At 41.7% G+C, this 20,933-nt stretch overlaps 2 protein-coding genes across 3 annotated transcripts in view; one reads left to right on the top strand and one right to left on the bottom strand.

Annotated features, from left to right (window-relative positions):
- Positions 1-20,933, bottom strand: part of LOC114617572 (serpin B6) — a 109,846-nt gene that overhangs the window by 67,177 nt on the left and 21,736 nt on the right. The gene's annotated exons all lie outside the window — the stretch shown is intronic.
- Nqo2 (N-ribosyldihydronicotinamide:quinone reductase 2) lies at positions 942-19,447 on the top strand. The gene is made up of 7 exons (XM_028763165.1): positions 942-1,050; positions 4,576-4,660; positions 7,433-7,597; positions 13,757-13,887; positions 15,368-15,481; positions 16,390-16,491; positions 18,867-19,447. Exons 2-7 carry the CDS (start codon positions 4,654-4,656, stop codon positions 19,041-19,043), a joined length of 696 nt encoding a protein of 231 aa, XP_028618998.1. The 5' UTR covers positions 942-1,050; positions 4,576-4,653; the 3' UTR covers positions 19,044-19,447.

Here is a 20,933-nt window from a genome sequence, read left to right as displayed (position 1 = left end):
AATTTTTTACAAAAAGAAAAGAAAATGTAGATTATCTCTAGGTCAGGGTTCACTGGCAGCCCTGACCCTGCTGGGGAGTGCAGTAAAAATGCCAGATTCTACCTCTTAATATAAGGAAAATGGTAGCAGAAATCAGCCACACCACCATTCCTTGAAGTGGTAAGATGTCCCAGTGAGTAGGAAGCCAAAAAGCCAACACCAAGAGCGCGCACGCGCGCGCGCGCGCACACACACACACACACACAATTTTTCACCTCAAGTTCCCGCCAGCTCCTTTTCCCAGCTTCTCGAGCAACATACAGCACTGGCCCCAAGACTTTCCAGCTTTTAAGGGAGGTCCTTGGTCTTGCAACATTTTATTTTAATTTACTATTTCATTTTGACCTATATGTCAGTTTCACAGTTTCCTCCAGTGATGACATCTGGCAAAAGTGTCTTACTGTGGCATGACACTGATAAGGCAGGCAAAGAATTCATCCCTCGACACAAATACTGTTTTTTAACTCCTAAATCTTTGCGGCCAGTACTCTGATTCTCTATTCCTGTAATTTGTTCTTTCGGGAAACAGAATCATGAAGTACATAACCTTTTGGGATTGGAAATCCCCTTAATACTGGAGCCGGATGTAATCGCAACTCTTTTCTTTTTTGATTGCCTAGTAGTACACTGTGGGCATTTTTGTGCTGCTTTACCAGGATATATGTAGTGCCTGTGAAGAAAAGGTACAAGGCAGGAAGGCGCCCCTACCCATCTCCCAGCACCAGCTTCCTGCCAGATGCCATCAGCAAGGAGTGAAACTGGTTTTGCCCAACAGGACAAAGAGACTGGAGGGGAGGGAAGATTGAAGTCCAATGATTGAGCACTGACGGGCCCTAGAGGGAGTTGTGGGCGGATTGTTGCCAACAAGCGGCCAGAGGTCAGTGTGGGGGCGGGGCCGAGTGGGGAGCAGGCCCCAGTGCGCAGGCGCAGTGCCTGTAGGCACGCTATAGGCAGTCCTGCCTGGACTCTTGGCTTTGTCGCGCTTTGCAGTGTTCCCTCCAGGAGGCAGAGGTGAGTTTGTTCACTGCTTCCCTGGGGCATGCCAGTCCTTTCTGCAAGCAGCTTTGGGGATTGGGGAAAATATAGGACTAAAGAGGTCCCTTCCGGTTTTTAGCTTGCGTTTTAAACTGTGGACCCGTGTTCCCAAGGTTCCTCGCACCTCGAACCTTTCTAAGTATCAGCAGACGCGTCCACATTGGGTCCAGATCCTGCTTCACATGAACGGTTGCATTTCGTCAGCCCACCCCTGTATAATGAGCAGTTGTGGATCTCTGCATATTTTTTTTACCAAAGGGTAAAAATCGAAGTGAGCCAAGAGCAAAGTTTGTACAGGGTGCCTTCCCTTTCCCTGGAGCCTTAAGCAACTGCGGTTTACTCTGCCTTCAAGAACTCTGTCTCAAAAGAAGTAACAGCTTCTGTAACCTTAATGTGAAACTATCGGTTTCAGTAACCTGTAATTTCTGGAAATCTCAGTCAGAAAGATATAGAATACTGAACTTTTGTGAATCGTAGAAACCCCTGGGGGGTTGGGGGGGGGGAGTGCGAGCGAGCGCACTCTAGAAAAAGATAACCTAAGTGAACACAGAAAGCAGGCAGGCAACGATGTCACTACAGGATAACATGCAAGCTGTTCGAATGACCACCGTAGAGCCTGGCTGTGTAGAAAGAGGCATGGAAAATGATACAGTGAAAATATCAAAATAACTGCTAGATGTTAGGACAAAATTATATTTATCTCTAAATATCATGTGGCTCGTTGCATGTGGCTTGTAGGTTAACAACCACAGCTCCCTCCCCTAAACAAAACAATAACAGCAAAAAACAGAGCAAAAACAAAAACCCTGGGTAACTTGCAATTTCCACCTAAGGAAGAGTATCTGAGAGTGAAGAGCCTGTATCAGGAGATTGTCTCTATGTTCCCATTTCTTATTCTGTGAGAGTTGAGTAAGAGGAAATTTCAACCCCAATGCACCCAGCCAGCCACATTCAATTTAATACAAATGTGTAACCTGGGCTGAGTAGCACAGATAGGGTGGTGAGGTAAGGTGAGGCGGAAGTCTGATGAGTGTATAGTGTGCCTAGCCGCACTGTGGTGAAAATCCCAACTAAGGTGGCTCTGTGCCCACTTGGGGGAATCTCCGGATCTATTTTGCTCATCTGCAGTGGCCCTAGGAACCTTTGAAAAGTTGTATCAACCTTGGGCCTATCTGCCTAAGGTCTTCTGTTATTCTTAGCATGAAATCTTTACCCTGCCCTATTTAGTCATCCCTCTACTGAGGTCCCTGGCTGCATCACCAGCCACTCACTTCAAACCAGAGCCCAGGTAAATGACCTTCTTGTTCTGTTTCCTGAACTCTTCCATGTCAGTTTCCATCAGATCCCTGCCTGCCTGCCTGCCTGCCTGCCTGCCTGCCTGCCTGCCTGCCAGCTTACTCTCCTGAACTTCTCTCTTGCTCCAGATTTTTGCATGGCTGGCTCAATGTCACCATTTACTCACTATCTCTGTTTGGACACCCTATCTGTAATGGAGCAGACAGAGGAAATGTGCATTTGTGGTGTCTATATAATGTGTAGTGGTTGAGATAGGAGAAAGTCATCTGATTAGTGCTCTGCGAGAGAGATGAAACTTTTGATCTGCTCTGTAAACGTGCATCATGAACCAAAGGCGGGACTTTGACCTTTTTATAATCTTCCCCTAGTCTTAATGTCCATCCATTGCACGAGTGAACAAATAGGACTGTCTCAAAATCTGGTGTCTCAAGTAGCCCAGCAACCTCGGAACCTATTTTCATTTGAGCCATAATATTTCTCTAATGATTAATATGCCTTTTCAAGATGCTTATTATGCTCATTTGTATAGCACTGGAGACAAGTATGAATTGGATTGTTTGTTTTTTTCATGGTTGATTTTTATCTGAGTTTTCGGTTGTGGTTTTTTTGTTTTGTTTTGTTTTTTGCCAATAGCAGGAAATATTGTGTATTAGTTACTTTTCTGTTGCTGTGATAAAACATTGTGACCAAAAGTGACTTGTAGAAGAAAGAGTCTATTTTGGCTAATGGTTTCAAAGGATAAGAGTCTATCATGGCCAAGAAGCATGGCAGCAAGCAGCAGCCATGATGACAGAAGCAGGGAGTTGAGAGTTCACATCTTTAACCACAAACAGGAAGCAGAGCGCAGGGATGGGAAGTGGACTCAGGCTATATAATCTCAAATCCTGCCCCAGTGATATGCTTTCTCCAGCAAGGCTGTCTGTCTCCATTACCTCTCCAAACAGCGTCACCAAATGGGAACCGAATGTTCAAATATCAAAGACTATGAGGGCACATTTCTCATTCAAACCAACATGTCCTGCTTCCAAAGCTGTTTGGAGATGGCTAGCCAAGACAGTGATGACATGAGCCTCTATGATGGTTTGTATATGCTTGGTCCAGGGTGTGGCACCATTAGGAGGTGTGGCCTTGTTGGAGCAGGTGTGTCACTGTGGGTGTGGGCATTAAGACCCTCATCATAGCTCCCTGGAAACCAGTCTCCTCCTGTTTGCCTTTGCAACAAAATGTAAAACTCTCATTTCTGCCTGCATCACACCTGTCTGAATACTGCCATGCTCCCGCCTTGATGATAATGGACTGAACCTCTGAACCTGTAAGCCAGCCCCAATTAAAGAGTTGCCTTGGTCATGGTGTCTGTTCACAGCAGTAAAACCCTAACTAAGACAAACCCCTTGTATTTGAAGCCCATTAGGAAGCACATTTTATCCAAAATCTGTTACTGAAGGGAAGTGTGGTGGAGATTAACTCCTAGGGCTTGCTTGCACATGCTAAATCCACCCAAGGTCTCCTAGAATCATATTATATTAGAGCTGCATGTATATGTGCCATCTTTCTTACTCTTCTGGGTCACCCTCTGACTCTAGAGCAGTGCTTCTCAACCTGTAGGCCACAACCCCTCTGGGGTCAAAGGACCCTTTTACAGGGGTCATAGACCAAATTATCCTGCATATTAGATTTTTACATTACAGTTCATAACAGCAGCAAAATTACAGTTATGATGTAGCAATGAAAATAATTTTATGGTTGGGGGTCACCACATCAGGAAGGTTGAGGACCACTGCTCTAGAAGAAACACTGAAGCATGCCTTATTTACAGCTGAGGAAAAGGCCCAGCGATGCACACTGACACCCCTTGACTTCCCCAATGCCCTCTGTCTTATCAGCCTTACTTCCTAGCTAAAAATGAAATCTTGGGATGCAGAAAGGTTAGCTGAGCAGGCACTGCTCAATTGTTTGTCTGTGGCTCGTTTCCTAGGACCTCCTCAATAGCCCCTGCATGGAAAGTTCAAGTCCTCCAAAACAACACAGAAAAACATTGGTTTGACATTGTATGTGGTTTATACCAGGAAGCCCACTTCTCCAGAGAGGTTTCCTCATCCTCTCAAAAGCTGTTGTTCAGATGTGTTTGTGAAGCAGCCCTGTGAGGCCTATACTTGGTATCCTGACCTCAGCTTTATCTTCTGTTCTTCCCTTTATTCCTTCCAGAGTGTTACAAGAACCAAGGAGAGTGACAGTCCTGAAACTTTTGACTATTATACCAAATCAGAGAATCCATTCTCCAGTATGGCAGGTAATGACTAGTTATGGGGATGTTAGACATTTAGTCAGAAATTGTATCATTTGATATTAAAAATACTAAGCAACATAGAAGTGCATGTGAACCTATTTGGTTTATGACAGGGATCACTGTGTGTAAGTAACCTCTTGGTACTTTTTACTTATTCTGTCCATTTTAACCTCCACCAAACAAAGTGGGCCACATGCCTATCTTGCCTTTGTCCAGAAACCATTCTTGAGACAAAAAGTTCTCAAAACCAGCAATGAGAAAATGAGCTTCTATTTTAGACCAAGGTTTGATTCCATCTTTACCTTTTCCCTCCTTTTGCAGTACTGGGGAGCAAACCCAGTGCCACATGCACCAGAACCACATACCTGTCACTGAGCCACACCTCCAGGGCTTCTTTGCTTTGCTTTTATGTCTGCTTATTATATATATGCACACATCAGAGGTACATACAGAATTTTACAACTCGCTTTTTTACTCAGTAATATATAACATTGACTTCTTTCATTTCAGAGCATGTAGATTTACCTCATTGTGAATGTTATAATGTACATTTTATACATTTTCCTTTACTTTTACAGTATTTATTTGTACATGTCGGACAAGCACTCCACGCAGCTATATTATGTCCCTTGTACCTGGCTTTGGATTTTTTCCTCTCAGTACTACTGATATTTGAGGCCAGATCAGTTACGGGGTGCTATCTTGTAGCATATTTAACACAGTTTCTGGAGTGGTGCTCATTAGATGCCAGAAGTACTCCTTCCACCACCAATTATGATAACAAGAAACATCTCTACCATTTGCAGCTGTACCCATGACTGGTAAACTGCCGTAGTTGAGAAACACTGTTACAAGTATTTCATTTATACTCATTCTCTTGGAAAGCCCTCAAAATACAGTTCCTTTATAGCATTGGAACATTGGAAAATGAAATAAAACTTCATACTTAATCCTTAACACATGAATTCAACCTTTACACTCAGTTGAATGCCCTGAAACTGTTTGCTTCAAGCTTAGATGTGTTTTCTATTCAGAGTCCTAGACTAGAAAGTTCAAATCAAATCTTAGTGTCAGAGAGTTTGTCAGTAACATGCTTGCCAAGCACACATGAGATCTGAGTTCAAATCCCTAGTACCCACACAAAATCCAGGCATAGAAGTGCTCATCTATAACCCAGCATGCAGACAGAGGCATTGGAGCTCTCTGGCTAGCCATTCTAGCCAAATCAGTTCAATAAGAGTCTATCTCAAAAAAGTAAGGTAAAAAGCCACTAAAGAAAACAACTGATACAGACCTCTGGCCTCTATACACATGTACATTGGTGTACTCACATTCACATGCACACATACACACAAGAGTTTTATATACTCTCCTGTGTGTGTGTGTGTGTGTGTGTGTGTGTGTGTATGTGTGCCCGTCTGTGTCTGTCTGTGTCTATCTGTGTCTCTGTCTGTCTGTGCATGTATATATGGGTGCACTTGCCTGTGTCAACACATGAAAAGGCCAGAGGTTGACACTGGAATTGCCTTCCTCACTCACTCTCTACCTGACTTTTTGAAATTATTTTATTATGTATATGAGTGCTTGCATGTATGTCTGTGTACCACTGCGTGTTTGGAACCCACAGAGGTCAGAAGAGGGCATCTTCTGCAACTACAGTTTCAGATGGTTTGGTTGTTAGCTGCCATGTTCATACTGAGAATTGAACACAGGTCTTCTAGAAGAGCATCCATTGAGCCATCTCTCTACCCCCTTCAACCTTATTTTGTAAATACAGGGTCTATAATAGAATCTAGAGTACACTGTTTGACCTAGATGGCCAGTGAGCTCCTGATATTCTCTTGTTTCTATCCCCCACCAAGTTATAGGGTTACAGACATATGCTAACATCCTTGGCTTTTTGGTGCATGCTGGGGTCCAAATTCAGGTCCTCATGCTTATTCATGATAGAAACCATGCCTTCATGACCTGTACTTAGAATTTTGTCTCAATGTCACCACCAAAAGATAGGTTCCATGTGGCCCTGGCTCCCACAAGAGACCAGGGTCTGATTCATCTTATTTTATTTCAGTGTCAAGTGTCCATTGGACCTGGGGGAGATGGAAGCAGAATACACCAGTCTGAAATGTGCCATTATTGCTGAGTTCCAATGTAGGCACAAGAGATTAATTCCTATTGGGGTTCTTCTGTTTGTGTGTGTTTGTTTGTTTTGTTTGTTTTGTTTTTTGCTTTGTTTTCTGTTATAAAGCAAAGCTAAAAATTGCCAGAGAAACTATCCAAAATGGAACAGGCTTTTAGAAGAATTCTGTTTTTATGTTTTCTAAAGAGACATGGCTTGGTTCATTGTATTATGAGTAAAGGTTGACTATCTTAATACAGAAATACAGTTCTGAACAGTACAGGAGATTACCAAACCTCCAAAATCAAAATATTTGAGTTCTTGAGCATTTACAATTTTGAATTTTCAAATTTGGGGTGTAGACTTCTAAAGTCTATACAGACATTTCAAAGTCTGAAAAAATCCAAATTCCAAGTCATTTCTGGTCCCAAACATTTAAAAAATGCAAGCTATTCAACTTGTATTATTAGTAAGTCTGGTTACAGTGCCCTAATAATAGCACTAAAATATTCATTATTCTATCACCCATTTAAAAGGCTGCTGATTTCTTTGGCTCAATGCAGTGATGTCCCTAAACATCAGTTTTACCATAGTCTGCACTGGGTTTTGGCAAAAAGGATTTGCTTTTCGATGGAAACGTATATTCCCTTTGACAGGTAAGAAAGTGCTCATCGTCTATGCACACCAAGAACCCAAGTCCTTCAATGGGTCCCTGAAGAGAGTGGCTATTGAAGAACTGAGCAAGCAGGGATGCACAGTCACTGTGTCTGATTTATATACCATGAACTTTGAGCCAAGGGCCACAAAAAATGATATCACTGGTGAGTCCAGCTGTAAATCATCTGTCTTAAAACTTTCTGTATTTTCATAATTTTTAAAATGTCAGCAATATCTATCTGTTGCTTCCTCACCTCTCAGAGAACACCCAACATAACCAACTTGAGGATATATTTACTTGGGCTTGCAGTTCTAGGTCAGTGACTGGATCCATTTGCATCAGTGCTGCTGGCTTCTAAGTACCTGGGAGCCTGAGCACAAGGAAACTAATTATGGGGAAACAGCTTCCTGGGATTTCCATTATAATCAGGTTGCCCACAGGCACAGTCTTCTCAAGGGAAAAATACTCAAGTAAAGTTTTCTCTTCATACCTGTAAGCTGCTATAGATGGGATCTCCTGAGATGCCCTTAAGAAAATTTTCTGCTGGCTAGCTTTATGGCGACTTGACACAAGCTAGAGTCACTGGAGAGGAGGGAACATAGATTAAGAAAATGTCTCCATAAGACCGTAGGTGAGCCTGTAGGGCATTTTCTTAATTAGTGATTGAGGGGGAGGGCTCAGACCACAGTGGGTTTGGCCACCAACCCCCCAAGCTGGTGGTCCTGAGTTCTGTAAAAAAGCTGAGCTGAGCAAGTCAGAAGGATCAAGCCAGTAAACAGCACCCCTCCATGGCCTCTGCTTCAGCTCCTGCCTTCAGCTTCCTACCCTGTTTGAGTTCTTGTCCTGACTTCCTCCAATGATGAATAGTGAAGTGAAGTATAAGCCTTTTAACCCTTTCCTCCCCAAGTTGCTTTGGTCATGGTGGTTCATCATGGCAATAGTTACCCTAACTAAGACAGAATTTAGTATCAGGAATAGAGTATTGCTGGGACAGACCTAAACATGTTGGTTTGGGGAGGACTGTGGAAGGACTTTGGAACTTTGGGTAAAAAAAAAAAATCCATTGGGTGTTTGAATAAGAAAAGCTTGGTGGAAGTGTTCTGTGGGAGCTTGGAGGAAAGGAATGTTAAGAGAAATGCAAGTTCTAGAAGGAAATCCTAGAGGGAAGTTCTAGAGTGAAGTTCTAGAGGGAAGTTTGAGAGTTACTTAAAGACTATGGAAGCCATTGCATATTTACTATTTTGAATTAAGATTCTGTGGTTCTGGTCAGCTGTGGCTGAAGAGTCAGCTGAGATTAACAAGTGACCAACACCACTGAAGTGAAATATCTATTTTTCTGGGTGTGTCTTAGTCACTGTTCTGTTTCTGTGAAGAGACACCAAGTCTCTCAAGGGTTAGGCACACCTTCTCCCTATAAGGCCAGACTAGGCAGTCCTCTGCTATATATGTGTCCGGGGCCTCGGACCAGCTCGTGTATGCTGCCTGATTGGTGCCTCAGTGTCTTAGAGATCTCAGGGGTCTGGATTAGTTGAGACTGCTGGTCTTCCTATGAAGTTGTCCTCCTCCTCAGCTTCTTCCAGCCTTTCCCTAATTCAACCACAGGGGTTCCTGACTTCAGACCAATGGTTAGATATAAGTATCTGCATCTGTCTCAGTCAGCTGCTTGTTGGGCCTCTCAGAGGACAGCCATGCTAGGCTCCTGTCTGTAAGCACAACACAGCTTCAGTAATAGTGTCAGGCCTTGAAGCCTCTCCTTGAGATAGATCCCAAGTTGGGCTAGTCACTAGGCCACCTTCCCTCAGTCTCTTCTCCATTTTGTTCCTGCAGTTTGTTTTTTTTTTAGACAGGAACAATTATGGGTCAGAGTTTTTGACTGTGGGATGGCAACCCCATTCCTCACTTGATGCCCTGTCTTTCTACTGGAGGTGGATTTTACAAGTTTCCTCTCCCCACCGTTGGCCATTTCATCTAACATCCCTTCCTTTGAGTCCTGAGAGTCCCTCACCTCCCAGGTCTCTGGTGTACTTTACAGGGTCCCCCCACCACCTACCCCCCCCCCCGTTGCATATTTCCATTCGTTCTGCTGGCACTCAGGACTTCACTCCTGATGACCCCCCATACCTGATCATATTCCCTTTTCCCCTCTTCCTCCATTCTCCCACCAAGATCTCTCCCTCTGCCTCCTGTGACTGTTTTCTTCTCCCTCCCAAGTGGGACTGACGAATCCTTACTTGGGCCCTTCTGCTTGTTAACCTTCTTGAATTCTGTAGATTGTATTTTTGGCTAATATCCACTTACTAGTGAGTACATACCATCCATGTCCTTTGGGGTCTGAGTTACCACACTCAGGTTTTCTAGTTCCATCCATTTGCCTGTAAAACTCATGATGTCCTCATTCTTAATAGCTGAATAGTATTCCATTATGTAAATGAACCACATTATCTGTATCCATTCTTCTGTTGTGGGACATCTGGGTTGTTTCCAGCTTCTGACTATCACAATAAGGCCACTACGAACATAGTGGAGAATGTGCCCCTGTGGTATAGTGTGGCATCTTTTGGGTATATGCCCAAGAGTGGTAGATCTGGGTCTACAGATAGGTCTATTTCCAATTTTCTGAGGAACCTCCAGATTGATTTCCAGAGTGGTTGTACAAGCTTTCAATCCCACCAGCAAGGGAGGAGTGTACCTCTTTCTCCACATCCTCACCAGCATGTTCTGTCACCTGAGTTTTTGATCTTAGCCATTCTGATTGGTATAAGGTGGAATCTCAGGGTCCTTTTGATTTACATTTCCCTAATGAATAAGGATTTTGAACATTTCTTTAAGTGCTTCTCTCCCATTTGAGATTTCTCTGTTATGAGTTCTCTATTTAGCTCTATACCCCATTTTTGATTGGGTTGTTTGTTTTTTTTGGAGATTAGCTTCTTGATTTCTTTATATATTTTAGTTATTAGTCCTCTATTGGATGTGAGATTAGTGAAGATTTTTTTCTCAATCTGTAGGTTGCCAATTTGTCCTACTGACAATGTTCTTTGCCTTACAGAAGCTTTTCAGTTTCCTGAGGTCCCATTTATCAATTGTTGATCTTAGAGCCTGAGCCATTGGAGTTCTGTTTCGCCACTGAATTCGAGATTCTTTCCCACTTTCTCTTATATCAGATTCAGTGTATCTGGTTTTATGTTGAGGTCCTTGATCCACCTAGACTTAAGCTTCATGCAAGTAGACAAATATGGATCAATTTTCTTTTTTCTACATACTAACTGCCAGTTAGACAAGTACCAATTATTGAAGATGCTTTCTTTTTTTTTTTCTATTGAATATTTTTGCCCTTTCTTGTCAAATATCAAGTGACCATAGGTGTGTGTGGGTTTATTTCTGGGTCTTCAATTCTATTCCACTGATCGACCTGACTGTCTCTGTACTAATACCATGTGGTTTTTATCCCTATTGTTCTGTAATACAGCTTGAGGGCAGGGATGGCGATTACTTTAGAAGTTCTTTTATTGTTAAGAATTGTTTTTGCTATCCTGGATTTTTCATTTCTCCATATTAAATTGAGAATTGCTCTTTCCATGTCTGTGAAGAATTGTGTTGAATCTGTAGATTGCTTTTGATAGGAGAGCCATTTTTTCTATATTAATCCTACCGATCCATGAACATGGGAGATCTCTCCATTTTCTGAGGTCTTCTTTGATTTCTTTCTCCAGAGACTTGAAGTTCTTGTCCTTCAGATCTTTCACTTGTTTGGTTAGAGTTACCCCAAGATATTTTATATTATTTGTGACTATTGTGAAAGGTTTTGTTTCCCTATTTTTTTTCTCAGCTTTGTATAGAAAAAGGCTACCAAAAAAAAAGCAAACACACCCAAGAGGTGTAGATAGCAGGAAATAGTCAAACTCAGAGCCAAAATTAACCAAATAGAAACATAAGAATGATACAAAGAATCAACAAAACCAAAAGCTGGTTCTTTGAGAAAAATCAACAAGATAGATAAATCCCTGCCGAACTAAAAAGGGCACAGAGACAGTATCCAAATTAACAAAATCAGAAACAAAAAGGGAGACATAAGATACTGAGGAAATCCAAAAAGTCTTCAGATCCTACTACAAAAGCCTATACTCAACAAAACTGGAAAATCTAGATGGAATGGATGATTTTCTAGACAGGTAACATGTACCAAAGTTAAATCAAGATCAGGTAAACTATCTAAGCAGTCCCATATCCCCTAAAGAAATAGAAGATGTCATTAAAAAAACCTCCCAACCAAAAAAAGTCCAGGGCCAGATAGCTTTAATGCAGAATTCTACCAGACCTTCAAAGAAGAGCTAATACCAACATTTCTCAAACTATTCCATAATAAAAACAGAAAGACAGTACCTAATTCATTCTATGAAGCCACAATTACTCTGATACCCAAACCACACAAAGACCCAAGAAAGAACTTCAGACCAATTTTGCTTATGAATATTAATGCAAAAGTACTCAATAAAATTCTAGCAAACTGGGTCCAAGAACACATCAAAACCATTATTAACTATTATCAAGAAGGCTTTATCCCAGGGATGCAAGGTTGCTTCAATATATGAAAATCCATTCATGTAATCCACTATATAAACAAACTCAAAGAAAAAAATCATATGACCATCCTAGTAGATGCTGAAAAAGCATTTGACAAAATACAACACCCTTCATGTTAAAAGTCCTGGAAAGATCAAGAGACACATACTTACACATAATAAACGCAATATACAGCAAGCCAATAGCCAATATTAAATTAAATGGAGAGATACTTGAAGCAATCCTACTAAAATCAGAAACAAGACAAGGCTTCCCACTTCCCTGTATCTATTCAACTAGTACTCAAAGTTCTAGCTAGAGCAATAAGACAACAAAAGGAGACCAAGGGAATACAAGTTGAAAAAGAAGAAGTCAAGGTATCATTATTTGCAGATGATATGATAGTATGCATAAGTGAACCCAAAAATTCTACCAGAGAACTTCTACACCTGATAAACAACTTCAGCAAAGTGGCTGGATATAAAATTAACTCAAACAAATCAGTGGCCTTCCTCTATTGAAATGTCTTATCTCATGGATTTTGATAGGTGTGTACCCAACCAACACTAACTTCATATTGTTGGTAATGCTTTAATTGATTTTATGGGGGTTCTCTAGACATGAGAAAGACTATCTGCAAATAATTTCACCTCATTTTTCCAGTATTTAATAATACCCCTAATTTCCATCTCTTCCTTTGATGAAGGTAAAAAGGTACTCAGTGTCTATGCACTTGGAGTTGTGTAGACTACACCTCCAGATACAGTCTGTAATATTCATCCCAGTCTTACTTTTTATACTTATATGTATGTGTGCTTGCTTGATTTCCTCCATATATACCACAGATATACAGGTGTCTAAGAAGGCAGGGACAGGGTATCAGGACTCCTGGAATTTGTGTTACAGGATACTGTAACCTGTCTTATATGGGTGCCGACCGAACTATGATCCTCTGCAAGAATACCAAGTGCTCTCAACCACTGAGCCTTCTCTCCACCTCTCTCCTATGTTTTTCAAATACATCAGTTCAGGCTAGGGACATATCATAATAGTTGAATGCTTGATCTGCAAGATCAAGGCCAATACTATTTTCTTTTATTAAACAGCAGAACAGGGACTAGAAAAATAGAAAGTGACCCAGTTCCCTTGGATACTGAAGGACTACTGTAAGTACAAATGACCTAAGTAGCCTTGGGCTGAACGTAGTGTGGTGGGGATATCCCATCTGATAGCCTCTCCAGAACTTCCCAGCTTTTCCCCTAACATAGTTCACTCTAAGGGTCCCTGTAAAGCACAGAAAAGTAGTGTGAGGAAATGCTCAATTGTTTTCAGTTATGAAAAGGACTCACTCACTGTCCATTGAAATTTTTCTCAGAGGCCTTGAGTTTGCACACTTGATGCCATGCATTGGGGGTCACATCAGTCTTAGGCCACCTGCAGGGCCACTTCTGCTACCTGGGACTCACATGGCACTAAGTACTTAGCTTCTCACAAGTCTTGGCTTCCGTTCTACTAAGTCAGGAATTTCAGTGGTCTCATGGGTTGTTAGGGATAGATGTAAGAAGTGACCTGGAAGATAGGAAGCACTCCAGTGTGGTTCTCCCAGCCTTCTCTGTCAGCCTGATCTCAAGGCTGAACTTCTGGTAGGTCACAGAAAATTTCTAAGGCTTTGGTGAGCTCAGACTACACAGCAGTTTTTGGAAGGCTGGAGCAAGCTGGGGATATTCATCTATAAATGAAAACTTGACCTCTTCCTTTCTAGGTGAGCTCTCTAATCCTGAAGTCTTCAGATACGGGATAGAAACCTATGAAGCCTACAAGAAGAAAGCACTGACCAGTGACATACTTGAAGAGCAGAGAAAGGTGCAAGAAGCTGATCTAGTGATATTTCAGGTATGTTTGGGTTTTTTTTCCTCATGTGAGTAGAATCTTCCTATGAATAAACACTTGAACATTGTGTTTGGAACCCTTATTTTTAGGACATGTGCACAGTTACCTGAAATACCATTCCTAGTTATCACCCTAGTTAGAACACTTACCTATACTATTCCTAGCTATCACCCTAGTTAGAACACTTACCTACTTCAGTAAAGAGATCCTTATAGCCAATGTTATTCGAAGCCTTGACTCCTTAAGTCAATATGAATAAAAAATGTACTCGTGGCCCAGTGGTCCCAAAAGCATCTGAATTGGGCCAGTATTGCTTTCATCCTCCCAAAGTCACTGTCCCAGACATGCCAGCTAGCTGGAACCAGATTTCTATGCACAATTGTTTATCAAGGCAATTTGGGCCAACTCTTGTATTAAATGCCCTGACCATTAACAGGACAACTTTGTTTCCATCCTCTGGCTGGTTGCTACATACATATCAATGTGTACACACACACACACACACACACACACACACATGCATACACACACTATAGATCGGTGTATATATCCCAAGGAGGTAAAGCTACTACATAAGGAACTAGACCAACAGACTGACTTCCAGGAGCACTAATTCAATATGGCTACTCCTGTCAGAACTGGACAGGGTGCAGTTAACATGTACCTATAACGATCTGGGTAGTCATATAAGCATGTGCTTCTCAAGTGTTGTTACACTGCCTGAAATCCAAGTCAAACTCAAAAGGAAGGGTGGCCCAACATATAAGGGTTCTGCTCAACCTGAGTCCTTTGGTCGAGAGTGGCCATGGCAGCACTTGTGGAAAGCTCTGCTCTCCCCAGATTTCCATCATGCAAGGACTTCACTGACCCAAAGTCTCTATTTTTACTTCCTATTTTAGCTTGGGTTACAATTGCTTTGATGAAACACCATGACCAAAAGCAAGTTGAGGGGGGAAAGGGCTTATTTGGCTTACACTTCCACATCCATGGTCCATCACTGAAGAATTCAGGACAGGAACTCAAACAGGGAGAGAATCTAGAGGCAGGAGCTAATGCAGAGGCCACAGAGGAGTGATGCTGCTAACTGGCTTGCTCCACATGGCTTGTTCATCCTGCTTTCTTATAGAACTCAGAACCACCAGCCCAGGGATGGCACCACCCACAATGGTCAGAGTCCTCCCCACTTTGATCACTAATTAAGATAATGCTCTACAGACTTGCCTACAGCCTGATCTTATGGAAGCATTTTCTTGATTGGGCTCCCTCCTCTCAGATGCTTTAGCTTGTGTCAAACTGACATAAAACTATCCAGCACACTTCCTCAGTACCATAGTCAGCTCTATGCTTCTCCTCACTGTGTCTCCACTAGGCTGATCCTGTAGGCTACCTTTGCCTACTAGGTACCATCAGAGGAGAGATCGGCGGAACTAAAGTATGAACCCTGAGACAGGGCATAATTTGTCTCTGCTTGTTCCATCTCCAGTTTCCGCTGTACTGGTTCAGTGTTCCAGCAATCCTAAAAGGCTGGATGGATAGGGTGCTGTGCCAAGGGTTTGCCTTCGACATCCCAGGCTTTTATGACGCTGGTTTTCTCAAGGTATGTGTTCTGGAGCTAAGGATCACTACAGATCTCTCCAGTGGAAGGAAGGTGAGGGCATCTATCAACTTATATTTCTAGTTCACATTTTTGCATTAGATAACTAAATATTCATTAAGCAGTTAATTATGCACAACACATTTTATGGAAGACAAGTACATCCTTTTTGAATTCACAGAGCTATTTGATAGTGGGGGGATATGCATCCATACTAATCTACACACAAGGCAACGGAAGTATGGGCTGGTACTGACCAAGGGTGAATGACATGGACAGTACCATTATCAGCCCCAGTGCCAGGGTACCAACTCTGTGACTGTCTGGCTGGTCTTGTATACCAGTTGATACCTTTAGGTCCATATGCCTACCTGGGGATGGGGCCTGGTAATCACACAGTTCCTATATTGTAGAGAAGGGGTGTGAAACATGGTTGGTACCATGCATAATATCTGTATCTTATTGAGAGAATGCCCTGCTAAACAAATGGCTTTAAATTCTAAAACTTTCAGAAATTAAATGTATATGATGAAAATGAACCAAGTAACCAAGATGCTGACCTTCATGGCACAGTCGTTCTATGTAAGCCACATCACCTTTCCATTAGCCCTGTGGTCAGTATCTCAGTTCTCATGGTGTCTCTGAAACCTAGTTCCCTCTAGAAGCCCTGCATGTTAGAAGTTTAATGTTCACTTGTCCCTTTGCTGCCTGCCTGTCCCCATCCCTGTTAGGGTGTTAGTTGTCATCTTTAGATGGGCCCATGGGACATGGGAGGATTACATTTGTCTACCCTGGAAAGAACGTGACCTCAGACTCCCTTCTGGCCATTATGAACCTCTATACTACATCACAGAGCACAGCTTACTCTTTTTGCAGACACATGATGCATTTACTTTCTTTCCTACCTGTAGGGTAAATTAGCCCTCCTTTCCTTAACCACGGGAAGTACAGCAGAGATGTACACAAAAGCTGGGGCCAATGGAGATTTTCGGTACTTCCTGTGGCCGCTTCAGGTAAACATGCCTTGTGAACCTTCCCTACTTTGTTGGCCCATTGGACAACCCCTCTCTCCTCCCCCAGCACCCTACACACACACACACACACACACACACACACACACACACACACACGCCTTGTAAGCTTGACACTCCATATCATTTTAACTCCCAACTAGATAGAGAAAATATAACATTTTGTCCTGATTTTTTTAAATTGGTAGCAGTTTAAAGGCTAGCTAAGAGGGAAAACATACAACTTTTGATGATGCTTGACCCAAAGTTAAGCCAAACCTGGTTAGCCTGCTGTCTATTTTCTGAGGGTTGTGATGGCCCTGAGGTGGGACCAGGTGTGTAAGTATAAGTGAGGAGCAACAGCAAGGCCTGGAGAGCCCTCTTCAGACTTACAATGATCTTTGAAGCTAGCACCACCCCTTAGCCTTGGTGAGAGGTACCACAGACCTTGTGATATGGATAGTTCCACCTGAGCCTCTGAACAACCTGAACAGATGAGTGGCTGAAGAACAGCTCTCTACAGAAGGGAAAGGCGATGACAGAGTGAGTTCCAGCAGGCTAGGATGCCCATGTGCAAGGAACTCCCTGGTGAGGGACAGAGAACAAGAGGCAGACTTCAGGGCAAGAGACTAAGGACTCTTAGGAGTCCTTGAAACCTAAATGGATGAGCTCCAGTTATGAGGAAAGTTTGTACTTAATAGTTGGAGAGATTGCTTTTGTGAACGCAGACATTGTGGACAGAAGCTGCAGGTATGCGTCCTCGGTGGAGCAAGTGCTGAGTATACACAGAGCCTTCAGTTTGAGCTCCAGCTCCCTCTAAGCTAGTTGTGGTGGTGCATGCCCATAATCACCACTTGGGAGGTGGAGGCAGGAGGATCAGTTCAGAGTCATCCTCAGCTATACAAGTTTGAGGCCTGACTGAGATACAGGAATCCTTGTCTCAAAATAAAAAGTAAAAATTAAGATTTGTCTCTCTTCTTTCTAGGTTCACATTCCATACTCACTTCTATTGACATTTTTAAACTGATTTGCCAGCTCTTTGTTAGTGAAATTATCCTATTGTGTCTTTTCAAAACAGGAAGAGTTTTCTTTATATAGACAGTATGTATTTAAGTTCATTCCTTGCCTTTGTTGTTTGCTCTCATGTTTGTGTTACGGATTTGTACATGTGTGTGTGGATGCACTTGCTTGTGCATGCATGTGTGAATGCTAGAGGTCAGTTTCAAGTAAATTCCCTGATCACTTTCTGCCTTATTTTTTGAGATCACATCTCTCATTGACCATGGTGCTTGCTGATTTGGCTTGACTGGATGGCTAATGAGTCCTGGAATCTCCCTGCCTTTGCCCCCCTCCCCACATATACTGGGGTTACAGATCCAATATTGCCATACCCACTGAGTGCTCTTAACTGATGAGCCATTTCTCCAGCCCTTAATGGATTTTTAAGAGCCAATTTCCAATAAATCACAATATCTGAGAAAAAATAATATAAAAACATATATATGGGCTTTTTGTCCTCTAACTCCACCTGATAGGGAAGGCTTGGATGAGCATCTGAGTTTTTAAAAGCATACTGCAAAAGATCAAGTGTGATATTTCTAGGGAGAAACTAGGCTTGTTTTGAAGGATAATTCCAGTTAGTGGATTAGTGGTGCTTCATTAAGGGCAATTGCAATCTGTGAGCTTCCCTCTCTGAAGGTTAGCCATTCTCACAAATGTCCTTGACTAATCTTAAATCTTGTTTTAAAAATATATACTTTACCCCAATTTATAACAACATGTAGTAAAAGTAAAGGTAAACAAACATTATAAAAAATTTAAAAATCCACTTAACACCTCCAGAAAGAATTACTTGTAATTTATTTCCTAATGGCCTAGATAGATCCTTACATTAAAACTATCTATTACTAGTTTATTATTATTTTACATAAGTGGTGTGCAACAAAAACTGCTTAAAATTTGTTTTGATTTAACAAATATAGGTCAACAGCTTTCTACAGCAGCACATCATAGCTAAAATTACCTCTCTGTACTTAGCACTAAATATATAGTAACATATTTAGACAAATATATCATATTTGGCAAATAGCGTATTTGGAAAAATAACATAATTTGCCAAATCCATCAAAACTATGTTTAATGGTAGATTTATTAGCAAAGATCTGTCTGATAATTCCAGCTGCCAGGTTCTTCTGCTAGTGAAGCACTCTATCCTGCAGCTATTCAGAAGTGAGTTGTTATCAATTACTTTGTAGCATTGTTTCATAATTTTTAAAGCTCATTCACATCATTTTCCCCCTTTTCTAGTTTAATTGAGTATACATAAAGAGTGTACATAAATAGTTGGTAATAATTATTTCTTTTCTTTCTGGCTTCAGCATGGTACACTGCACTTCTGTGGATTTAAAGTCCTTGCCCCACAGATCAGTTTTGGTCCTGAGGTTTCATCAGAAGAAGAAAGAAAAGTGATGCTGGCATCATGGACCCAGCGGTTGAAGAGCATCTGGAAGGAAGAGCCCATCCACTGCACACCCCCTTGGTACTTCCAAGAGTAACATTTTGTACTCTGAGTACAACTGACAAGCAACACAGTGAGAAACTTAAAGCATGTGCAGAGAAAATGTGGTGTTGTATCCTGAGATATATTTAACAGTGCCCACCAATGAGTGTCTTCAGTTTCATATAACTAGATCAGATATTTCAAAAATCAGCTTGTTGCACTATATTAGTTCTGCCTGGTCATTCACTCATTTTTCAGTTCTTAAATATTTCTCTAAAATTTCTCTTGCTACTTTTGTAGCATAGTTTTCTGAACATGTTTTGCTCAGTTTCCTGTTAGAATTGTCATCTTCAAATGACTTCTATCTGCAGTTACTTTATACTCCTTTCCATTCCTTTCCTCCTCTTCAGTAGCATCTTCAGACCCTTATTCATTCATTAAAATGTTTATGTTTGCACATACATGCCTCTTCCCCCTCCTCCCTCCCTCTCTCTCTCTCTCTCTCTCTCTCTCTCTCTCTGTGTGTGTGTGTGTGTGTGTGTGTGTGTGTGTGTGTGTGTGTGTGTAACTTGTGGTGATTTGAATGAGATGGCCCCATAGGTTTATATGTTTGACTTTTTTGGTCCCCAGTTGGTGGAACTGTTTGGGAAAGTTTAGAAAGTGTGGCTTCATTGGATAGTGTCCGTGGTGGCAGGTTTTGTGGTTTCAAAAGACTAGTGTCATCCCCAATGTGCCCTCATTTGCCTCTTGCTTTTGGATGAAGATGTGAACTCTCAGCTGTTCCTACCTTTGCTCTGCCATCATGGACTTTTAACTCTCTAAAACCATAAACCCAAATTAAATGCTTTCTTTTATTAGTTGCCTTGGTCATGGTGTTCTGTCACAGAAAAAGAAACCTTAACTTAATACAGAAGTCAAGGGACAGCCTGCAGAAATTGGTTCTCTCCTTCTATCTTGTTCCAGATGCAAAATTCGAGTCACCAGGCCAGCACCAGATCCCTTTTCTGTTTTTTTTTTCTTTTTTCTGTCATCAGGTGTATTTCCAAATATTTCTTTGTCTTCCAAGTCTTTTACATCAAATGTTTACTTGGAGCCTTTGCTTTCAAATTCTGATTTTTATGAGCCATTTTCCTCACTTATTTTCAAGACTACTTTTTTTCTAGTTTTTTATTTAAAATTTTTCTAATGATATATTATTGATCACATTCTTTTCCTCCCCTAGCTACTCCCCACCTCCCTTCCCACTCTTTAAAAAAAGAAAAGCTAAAAACAAACAAAAGTCTTGTAAGACATAAAATATCGAAACAAAAACATAGGGAAAGGTCTACCAAAATAAAGAGTTTTATGTTGGCCAACTACTCCTGGGCATGGGGTCTGCCATGAAATGTGGTTGATATACCCAATGACACTCCATTGAGGAAAATTGGTTTTCCCTTTTCCAGCAGGCATCGATTACAGATAGCTTCTTGATTAGGTATGGGACTTTGTCTACCTCCCCTTCCCAATGGGGATTCTGGTCCCAATGGGGATTCTGGTTTGAACCTGGGCAGGTCCTGTACTTAAAGGTTTATTTTTCTGCTTGTATCTATGCTTGCATACCACTTTTGTGTCTGGTGCTTGCAGAGACCAGAAGATGGTGCTGGATCCCTCACACATTTGTGAACATCCAGGTGAATGCTGGCAATCATACCTAAATCCCCAAAAAGAGGAGTAATATATGCTCTTAACCAGTGAACCACCTCTCTAGCACCATCATTCGTGTGTGTGTGCGTGTGTGTGTGTGTGTGTGTGTGTGTGTGTGTGTGTGTATACGGGGATATGAGTTTATGGAACTAAGAAGACAACTTTTAGGAGTCAGTTCTCTCCTTCCATTATGTTTAGAGACTGAACTCTGGTTATCAGGCACCTTTACCTACAGAGCCACTTCACCAGCCTCCAAGTATTT

Source organism: Grammomys surdaster, unplaced genomic scaffold (assembly GCF_004785775.1).
Source record: "Grammomys surdaster isolate TR1022 unplaced genomic scaffold, NIH_TR_1.0 137, whole genome shotgun sequence".
NCBI lineage: Eukaryota > Metazoa > Chordata > Mammalia > Rodentia > Muridae > Grammomys > Grammomys surdaster.
This window is presented reverse-complemented; position numbering and strand designations above follow the sequence as displayed.

Bases quoted from the DNA above. Each gene is read 5' to 3' on its own strand.
- Nqo2 (XM_028763165.1), top strand. The intron at 7,598-13,756 runs GTGAGTCCAGCT...CTTCCTTTCTAG, and splicing joins CACAAAAAATGATATCACTG to GTGAGCTCTCTAATCCTGAA. The intron at 15,482-16,389 runs GTATGTGTTCTG...TCCTACCTGTAG, and splicing joins ATGACGCTGGTTTTCTCAAG to GGTAAATTAGCCCTCCTTTC.